At 43.0% G+C, this 10168-nt stretch overlaps 2 protein-coding genes across 5 annotated transcripts in view; one reads left to right on the top strand and one right to left on the bottom strand.

Annotated features, from left to right (window-relative positions):
* LOC149913050 (uncharacterized) overlaps nucleotides 1-10168 on the bottom strand; it is a 68112-nt gene that overhangs the window by 47898 nt on the left and 10046 nt on the right. The window lies entirely within an intron of this gene.
* DOCK8 (dedicator of cytokinesis 8) overlaps nucleotides 8158-10168 on the top strand; it is an 85180-nt gene continuing 83169 nt past the window's right edge. For all 4 annotated transcript variants that reach the window (XM_090132224.1, XM_090132222.1, XM_090132221.1 and 1 more), the window contains exon 1: nucleotides 8158-8761. Coding sequence is in view for 3 of the 4 variants with exons in the window: in XM_090132222.1 (XP_089988348.1) it covers nucleotides 8709-8761 (53 nt within the window). In the remaining variant the exon portion in view is untranslated. The remainder of the gene's footprint in view (nucleotides 8762-10168) is intronic.

Here is a 10168-nt window from a genome sequence, read left to right as displayed (position 1 = left end):
AGGGCTGCCTTGGGAGGCAGAAGGCAGTGCTGCACAGCTTTTGTGAGGGGCTTTATTTCACGTCTGACTTTTCCGTGGAAAGTCTCACGTGGAGTAGCTGTGCGTCGTCATCAAATAACATTAAGCTAAAATCTGAGCGTAAGCTTATTCTACTTCCATTCGGTATTCTGAGGCAGTGTACACGTATGTGATACTTACGGGTGCTTTAGCTGTTGGAAGCTCCACAACTTTTTATAGACCGCGGGTTTAGTAAATAGGTAAAACAGCCTCCTCCGTCACTTAGTGCCAGAAGATTTAAATATAATGATGCTGGGGGAAGGTGAGGCACAAAAGTGATTTGCCTGATATTAAAACCCCGGTGTGGTGCTCCGGTCTGTATGTGAAGTAGCACTGCTCTGAGCACAGAAGCATGTTTCTCTTAACCTCGTCCGTCTCTTTGTACAAGAGCAAATGCACTTAGTATTCATCTTTGAATCTTCTAATATTTGTATAGGTTAAAACACTTGTCAGAATGATGTTTTTGATGAAGAAGCATAGCTGACAGAAATCAGTTGTGGAGTTTCTCTTGCCTTACCCATGGAAGGCACTGAATCCCATCCATTCGCTATTGGGGCAGGTGTGCAGTTTGTAGAGTCGGGACCAATACATGGTGTGATGCATCTTTCTGCATTTTACTCTCACTTGACATACTATGTTTTAAAGGAAAAACTCAATCTTTTTCAAAACTGTAGTTGGAACTCTTAAAGTAAATTCCAAAGTATGTTTCTTCTCGCCTGAATCTGCTCTTTTTCTCAGCTGTATTATAAAGGGACTGATTAAGAAAAATATTTGCCATGAGAAAGCTGTGGAAAGGAAGAATAGTCAGAGAGGTTGGGAACTGACACAGTAGCATGACAGAGCATATAAAAGGCTGTAAATCGCCTTTCAAAAATCAAGCTAGTAGCAATACTGACATTTCATTTACATGTCAGTGAGACATCTGGCTCTGGGGAAAAAAAGAGGTGATGAGGCATGTGCTGGCTCTTCGGGCAGTTCTGCTTTTCATTAGTTCACATGACACAGCTCATTATGTTTCTTTTGAACAAAATCACACAAAGTAAATAATGTGGATTTAGAGTTTCCTTTTGGTTTCTTCAAAGTTTATATTTAAACACTAGAATTTTGCTTATTAGCTGTCCTTGAATTTCTGTTGAACTGTGTCATAAAGTCTACTTTATGAAGCTAAATGCAAAACCTTATAAAGGTTTTGTTGTGGTGGCAGCTAAAATGAACGTAGTAAACCAAAAACATGTTGGTTTTTGGTTGTTGGAGTGTTGGAGTGTTTTATTCTAAGACACTTGTAGACCAAATAAACACTATCAGAAAGCAGTATAATGTTGATAGATTCCAGGAAGTCATATTTAACTGTGAGTTTAAATGGTTTTGGCTGCAACTGAAATAAGGTAGTGCCTTCGCAAGTACTGACGATCTCAGCAAAAGCAGAGCAGTTTGTTTCAGACTGGTTTAGACAGTGGTAAAAACTGTTTGTTCAGGCTGTTACTCTTTGAGGAGAATTAGGGAACAGGACTGTAAGATCCATGAGAATGAGGAAGAGTACGCACTGAGGAGTGTTGTGAAAGATTGCGAGTTATTGATATGTGATACAGTAGCAATGAGAGCCTGATGTGATTGAAACAACAGGGAAAGAAGATCATTGGCATTTCTTTATTGCATAGAATATAACTTTCTGTAGAAGGAGATTTTTCTCAAGGTATTGATAGTCTGTATAGTACAGTGTAGTTCAGTGTTCCAGAGGAGTGAGTCCCAGATGAAATCTGATGCCAGGCCTGTGGATGGGCATCAATCCGCAAAACCACAAAGAAGTAGAAATTAAAATCAATTTTGTGATCAGTTCAGTAGCTGCTGAACAGTCCCATGCATATCTCAAAATATATAGTGGTGAGCAGGGGCATAACTTCAGTGTGATTTACATACTCCCCTGGATACACTTACTTCTTTCTTACCTGTGGTCAGTGTTTCGGTATTTCTGTTCGACTCTCTCTTATTTTCTTCCCTGTATTTAGGTTGACATCTTCTCGTGACAACTGGTACGTATGTACTGCTGGATGTTTCTATCACATCCAGTGTGGACACACAGAAAATAAACAGATAAACAGGATTTGAAAGCCTTATGGGAATACATCTATGCTTGAGAATACTGACCCAGATCTTGCAAATACTGTGATAGATTTCTGACATAAAACATGGATAGTCTGTGTCACCAGCATGTGCTTACAGAAGCCTGACCTGACCCAGGTATGATCCTGTCGCCTTTAGCTGCTGCTTTTCAGCGAGGTTCTGTACTGAGGTACAGTTCTGCCCACATGGTGCTGCAAAGAGGGCTTTGGTTTTTGAATATAAGCTGCCTTAAAAAAATGAAACTGTTGGATTTTTTGGTGTGTGTGAAGAATACATCATTCACATACTGTGCATGAAAACAAAAGTTTTAAAAACACCAGCATTCCTTTAGTCAGTACCTCTACTTCTTAACATTCCCGTTTTTTATGCCTTGTGCACAGTATGCTGTTAGGCTGTAACGTGTTTTAATGAAACTGAGAACATTTGAATAAAAGTACAGATTATAGCCCAAATTTAAATATTGACATACACAACCTAGCAAGTTGCCTAATTTCATATAAGTGGATCATGGTTAAAAAGGAAAAAATTACCTATCAGTGTTGCTTCCATTGAGGTTTTGTTGTGAATGTAAGCAAAGAAAATTGTCTCTTTTGAGAAACTTTGTACTGAGAATTTGGTCAGGAATATTTTTATTTCTCTGGATTATTTGGCCAGATGGATGGAAAAAGAAGCCATGCTTTCACACAGCTTTTTGCTTTCTTTCTAGAATCAGCTGTTTCATGAGGAAGAAAAAACAAACAAACAAACAAAAAAAAATGCAGGATGGTCTAAGTTCCCTCTGTCTTGTTTCACCAACATAGAAATGAAACTTCAATTTTTATTTATTTATTTTTTTTAAGGTTCAGAATTTCTTTACCAATCTATTGCAGACATCAGTAGAAGGCAAGTTCACATATTTTCTGCATTTTATCCTGCTAAACATTATTGGATGCAATTGAGATTTATGTCATTGTGAGCAGTACACATGACTACATCGCAGCTTCCCTTAGCAGGAAAGCATCTAGTTGCACTTCCTTCATTAGCCAGCGGTGCTGCAGGAGGTGTTATATTAGCAAACATTATCAGGCATTGTCTTCTGCTGGCACATACTGAGGTAATAAGTTTTCCTGTTGGTGCAAACTTTGATATACTCATAAGCTAATCGGCTAACAGTTGCTCATTACTGATGTATACTGCTGGTGTTTTTTGTTGAGAATGCAGACTTACAGAGGATACTGAGAAAACAGGGCATCAAAGGTATATGCTCTGCAGATAGCAGGGCATGCTTAGAGGTTCAGCAGGGCTTCACCATTCCTGACTATCCTGGGCCACAAAGTTATGTTTAATGGTAGGCATGGCACTGTAATACTCTGTCATGCAATAGCATGCTTTGCTGGGATACGATTGTCAATAGACAATTGACTGCTAGAACAAGTTTTAGGCAAAAAGATACTTGGAAATGTGCACAGTTACAGAAAAAAAAAGCCCCCAGAAGATGGTGTATAGACATGTTGATTGTTGTCTGTTCTAGCATTTCGCAGACCCCTGTTTGCCAACTCTCAAAATGTTACACAGCAGTAGCAGTCCTGCCTGGCAGCACATACCCAAGCCACCCTTCCATTCTATGAGGCTGAGCCTGAAGCTCCTCACCCTGCCCAGCCACACCAACCAACCAGCAGCACTGCCCCACCTTCAGGTCAGGCTGCAGCAATAAAAAGAAAACACAGAGAGAACATTTGAAAATGCAGTGGGATCAGAGGAATTAATGCCTTTATGTCTTTTTGGAGGGCTGAAATGTGCATGTGGGAGAAAGCGATCATTAGGATGACAGTTTGGGATGCCTGTGGAAGGTGGGGAATAGGAAATAGGGAATGAAAGCATGGTTTCTACGCACTGTATGCAAGACCCCCAAGAGCTGATACCAAGCAAGCCAGGTCTGGGAAATTGTGATGTGTTCCAAGATAAATTATTTATTTTGATTGTGTGTTTTTGTTTAATTGATTCATTGTTTGCATTTGTTTGTTTGTTTGTTTGCTGCTTTCACTGGCACTTGGTTTGATGACCCTTTTTTTCATCTCTTGATTGGAAAGATTGGAAAATTATATACAATAAGTTTATTAGTTCACAGAATCATGGAATGGCTTGTGTTGGAAGGGACCTCAAAGATCATCTAATTACAATCCCCAGCCATCGGCAGTGTTGCCCTTCTCCAGATGTAGATGCCCAAGGGTCCATCCAACCTGGCCTTGAGCACCACCACGGACTGGACATCCACAGCTTCTCTGAACAATCTGTTCATGTGATTTATCACTCTGACCCTTGTCATAACTAACCTAAATCTCCCCTTTAAGTTTAAAAACATTTCTCCTTGTCCTGTCTTTATCTGCATGTGTAAAAAGTCAGTCTCCCTCTTGTTTAAAATCTCCGTTTTAAGTACCAGAAGGCTGCATTGCGATCTCCCCGCCTCCTTATTTTCTCCAGACTGAACTAGCCCACCTTCCTTATCCTGTCTTCGTAGGAGAGGTGCTCCATCCCTCTGATCATCTTTGTGGTTCTCCTCTGCACCCATTTGAAAAGTTCCACATTTTTTCTGTGCTGGGGGTCCCCGACCTGGATGCATTACTCTGGATGGGGACTCATGAGGGCAGAGCAGAAGCAGACATTCCATCCCTGTCCCTGCTGGCCACCCTCTTCTGGTAGAACCCAGGATACTGTTGGCCTTCTGGGCTGCAGGTGCACACTGCTGACTCATATTCAGCTGTTCATTCCACCGGAACCCCCAAGAACTTCTCTGCAAGGGTGTTCTCAGTGAATTCTTCTCCCAGTCAGTATAGGTACCTGAGATTGTCCCACGCATGATTAGCCTTATTGAATCTCAGTTCAGTACATGTGGACCCACCTTTCAAGCTTGTTCAGGTCTCTCTGGATGGCATCCCTTCCTTCTGTTATATTAATTGCACCACGCAGCCCAAGTCATTTATAAAGATGTTGAGGACCACTGGTCCCAGTGCAGACCCCTGGAGAAGCCCTTAGTTCCAAGAATTCAAACAACAGTAGTTGTTACTAAGCTGAAGCAGTAGTATTGACAAGATTGGATCTGATGATTTAAAAAAAAAAGAAGTCTATCTCATATGATAGTAACTCAATGAGTTAAAAACATGTAAACTTTCTCGATGGAATTTCCTTCTTTCCCCTCCCCCCCCCCAAAAAAAAGCAATAGCATGCTAAAATAATAGATAAAAAAGAATGGGACTTTGTGACTTTTGCTGCTCAAAATGCTGAAGTAGGCTGCTGGTAATTCAGTTCATCACAAAAACTTTTGATAATCTAAGTATTTGGTCTACAGCTGCTGATAGCAGTCCTGGAAACCTAGTTTTATGTGTCTCCTCAGGTGTTCTTTTTTCTGCATTAGACAAAACATTTTTGAATTATCTTTTTGTCTTTCTTTATCAAAAATGTGGGAAACTGCAAAATAAATAGTTGCATAATTCATAAATAAGTGTATTTGTGAGACTGATATGTTTATTGAGGCTACCTCATTTTCTGTTGCCAAATTTAGCAGGTACCACATGAGCTGTTACGATGAAGCATCAAAACTGAGGTAGTGATTTCTTCCTGAGCAGTTAGCAGTTCTGGAGATACAGCTAGAAACAGAAACATCTTCATGTTCTCAAAAAAACAAATGCAACACCCCAAACCCAATTAACCACAGGCCTCAGTAAAGAAAGAATGGGAAAGTCCAATCCCTTCCATTTTGGTCTACAGTGAACTGAAAGACAGATGTGAAACATACCTGTTTAATGCCCAGACTGTTGTCTTACTGTCTAGAGCCAGACAAGGCATGAAATGGTTAAAGGAGCTACCTGCTTATTTTTCATTCCTTTCCTCCTCCTTCATTTGTGAGCTGCTAGAAACAGAGGCATGGTTAGAAAATGTGTAGTTTCATGGAAGCTTTTGAAATTAAACAATTATAAATATGATCATGTTTTTCAGAAGCAATATTTTGAGAAACAGGAAACCTGGTTTCTGTGGAGGAGAAACTCTTCTAATGACAGGTTATCTATAATGCTACCAGAAAGTAATTGCATATGATAGCAATGACCTTGCACTAGTGAAAAACTGCACAGTGAAATTTTTCTTCCGCTGTTCCTTCTTTTACACAGGAGATAGAATGATGCTGTCCTGAGAGAGACCTTCTCAACCTGTGTGAAGAGTACATAAGAAATGTCTCTTGCCTGTCCTGCAGTGGGTCTGGACAGCAAAGAAAAACAACAAACTGGTGTTTATTTTCTGTCATCCTAAGGAGAGAATGGTTTATATTACTTTCTAAACTAAAATTCTAAAAAGCAAACAGGAGGAATGAACGTTGGCCTTCCGTACATCAATTTCACGTAGGATCAAAGAAAGTCTTCAGGAGAGGCCACAGTGCTGAATTAAGTGTTTCAGTTGATTTCAGATGTGTAGCTTTCAGCAGTGCTGAGGCCCCTGACTCCAGCTACCGTAGGTAAGAAATGCATACCAAGTGCTCTAGGAAACATCAAACATTGTGTGTTTTGTTTCAACTGTGTGTGCCAATTTGCATCAAATTAGGCTTTCAAAAATGAATGCATCCATTAAAATGGCAAGGGTTTATTAAAAAATGTTTCACTGTTCTTGTTTTTCCACAGCCAGATTGCCCTGGCCTGTCCAAGAGCAGACTGCACATTTTTCTTTGCGTGTCAGTAATACATCTACTAAAGCTGCAGCTGGGCTGTGCACTGGGAAGAATTCTGAAGGTGGGGATCAAGTTCCAGCAGACACATGGAAGTGCAAAGAAGTAAGGCAGTACAAAGCACTATCTTGCCACGTCCAGTATTTCTGGTGCCCAAGTTTTCTTGAGACCAACGCATACGCCAGATCATAGCTATGAGTGATTTATAAACAAGTGATAACTAAGTTCAAATTAACAGTAAGTGTTTTTAGCTTTATCTTGGTGACGTAAATAAAGGATGGGTGTGGTAGGTAAGTTCTGTCCAAAAAGGTTGCTAATTTATTCTTCCCACTGCAATCCTTTTCCAGTTAGTACCAGCCTAGTAATAATGCATTTCAGTATTTTCTTTCTCAGTTTTCAGACTTGTCTCTGAGATCTCATTCTTCTGTAGATCCTTTTATGTTTTTTCTTACAAAGTTATCTGTATTTGTTCATATTCTCAATTTTTAACATTTACTTCTGTTAAATCTTTCAGTTCTTCTGTGTTTCTCTGCTTCTGCAAGGACATGTAGCCAGTGCTCTTTGAAGACCATGTGGGTTGACGTTCATATTTACATACATTTGTACAAATAGTGCTCTAAGAGTCAGTGAATCCTGAAGAATAAAAGATAATTGTCACTGATAAAATTTCAGACCTTCACTGTATGATAATCTAACATTCCTTGCCATGTGTCACTCTGTTCTCTAGATAACCTCCTCAGCACACTGGGAATGGACAGGCAAGCAGCGCTGCCTTCCAACAGGTGGTTGTACCAAGGCAGGTATTTCATGAAAATAGGACAGCCTAGAACTGCCTCTGCTATCTCAGAATCCATCTGTAGGCCCTTTTTTTGGTTTCTGTTTTCCCTTTCAATTAATCCTGGGTTCTGCTTATTTTGCAAAAGCAGCGAGGGCTTTTTTGCACCAAGGCTGAGAGGAACACACCAGGAGGAAACATCACTTTGCAACACAACCACAAGATACTTACTTTAAAACCCTTTAAAAGCTGAGCTGCAAGTGAAGTTGAAGCATACAGTAGCGCAGCCTGCATTGTGCCAAACTTGACTGGTATGTGGTGTTGGTATGTGTGGGTTTTCCTTCTGCAATCAATTACTTTAATGGTAAGAAGTCATACTCGTGGTGCATGTCTGTATTGGCAAAACTGTTTCAGATAAAGAACTGGCATCTATTTACATCATAAGTCGTGGCGTCGCAGGCTGCAAGCCTACAAATTCACGCTGCACATGAGGCAGTCGGTCCTTGCAGGAGGGGCTACACCTGCTGCAGGCAGCACGCACGTGCCCACTAACCAGGTACCAACTCTAACGCACTCCTAACGCACCTCGCTACGACTGCCTGCCCAAACCTTACACCCACGTGCCGGGCGATGGAGAAGCGATCTCGGTTACTCCCACGACCGTGAAGGGCAGATGAGTGTGTGGGTGCGTGACACCAACACCGCGGTACCCAGACGGGCTCGGTCCGGGGATGCGCGATGGGATCTGTAGCCGCCTTCCTCCGCAGGTGCCTCCCCTCCTTGGTGCGCTCGCCCAGATCCGCGCTTCCCCTCGGAATCCTCCAAAGGGTCCGGGATCAGGCAGGGGGTGCCGGGCGCGGAGCGGGGCGCGGCGGGTCGGAGCCGGCGGCGCGGGCGGCTGAGCCCTCCCACCTCGCTCGATTTCGGCGAGGAAGGTGAAACGCGGAAGTTGCCAGCCGAAGCTGTCAGACGGCCTCCGGCTTTGCAGCCTGCAGCATGCAGCACCGATAAAAGCACCGAGGCGGGCACCCTGCCGTGCGTGCAGTCGACTCCTGCGCCCTCCGCATGGCGACGTTACCCGCTGCTGACCGGAGGGCGTTCGCCCTGAAAATCAACAGGTGAGAGGCGTCCGCCGTGCTGCGCGGGGCAGCTGCTCGGTGGGGCCGCCGGGAGGGCGGCACGGCGCAGCGGGGCGCGGCTCCTCCGCGGAGGTACGGCGGCGCGGAGCGGTGCGCCGCCGGCGCAGTCCGTGTCCGCGGCGGAGCTGTGATGGTGCTGGGGCTCCTGCGCACAAAGCGGCACGAGGGTCCGAGGGACGGATTGCCGCGCTTGGGAAAGAGGGGCTTACGTGGGGTATCGGCACGGCAGAGGCATCCTTCGCTTTGCTTTTTTCACTTTTACCTTTTCATCTACGGAAAGAGAAAAAATAACCGCTTTGATGTAAAAGAAGTTTGTTCCCCTGTGCCCCTCGCAATGAAATGAGCGTTCAGTGACTGGCCGTCGCAGTGTCGCTCCTGGCCGTGAACTCGCGCGTCCCAGGGAAGTGCTGACCCTCAGCTGCTCCCTGCTCTGCGGTGGCTGCAAGAAACCAAGACAGTTATTTCCATACCGATGTGCCGAAGGGAAACACGAGGCTGCTTTTCCATAGTCTTGTCATCAGCAGCTAAAACCGTGTTTCCAGAGAGGTTGGTGTGTGAGGTGACTGAGTTTGCAGACACGTAAGAAAGCAAATAGCAAAATGGTAATACAAACTGAGGAAGAGGCCAACCTCAGAGAGAAAAATATGCACAGAAACTCCACCTCCCAGCAATCTGTTGGGAGACATGGGGTTTTCAACTGCAGAGGATAAAATTAGCTCCACTACCGTACGCCTTTCCCATGGCAGAGCGCACATCAGCATACCTTAACATTTCCCCTGAGAATTCATTTTAAATGAATGTTCACAAGAGTGAGATATCATACTGAGAGGCCATGAGATGAGCAGTTTGCTGCTGGGTCCCCCTGTGGTTCCCCGTAAATTGAGGCCTTGTTTGAATAAAGTGCATAACTGGCTGATATTCAGAGAGTTTGGGTTATTTTTTATCTTCCTATTTTTAGGGTCAGCTTTCTGGCAGCTTCTCCCATTTGTGGTGATGGTTGCTGTTCGTCTGTACAACTGAAGCCTTACAAACTAGTGCAACAGTGCCAATTAATCTGGCACTTTACTGTTAAGAACTGTTTTGAAATTGGACCATTACAGTTTTATTTTTATTTCTTCTGATCGGATAGTGGAGCATTCCATATTTTTTGTAGTAAACCAAACATTTGGGTATTACATTTTTCATGTTCTGGATGTGGTTGTGGCTGAACAACCTGCATATTTATTTTGCAAGTAAGAATATTCTCTTTTATATTTTGGGAGGGATGATACATATTTGCTAGCAGAGCATCATCCCTTTTTCTTCAGAAGGACCATGGTTGTTTCTGCACAATCCATGCACAGTTTGTTCTACGACCAGTAGAGTAATATACTTTTTTTTTTTTTT

The sequence above is a fragment of the Phasianus colchicus genome, chromosome Z (assembly GCF_987193195.1).
Source record: "Phasianus colchicus chromosome Z, bPhaCol1.hap1.1, whole genome shotgun sequence".
In the NCBI taxonomy this organism is placed as follows: Eukaryota; Metazoa; Chordata; class Aves; order Galliformes; family Phasianidae; genus Phasianus; species Phasianus colchicus.
The sequence above is the reverse complement of the archived record's forward strand: the minus strand, read 5'-3'. Positions and strand labels throughout refer to the sequence as shown.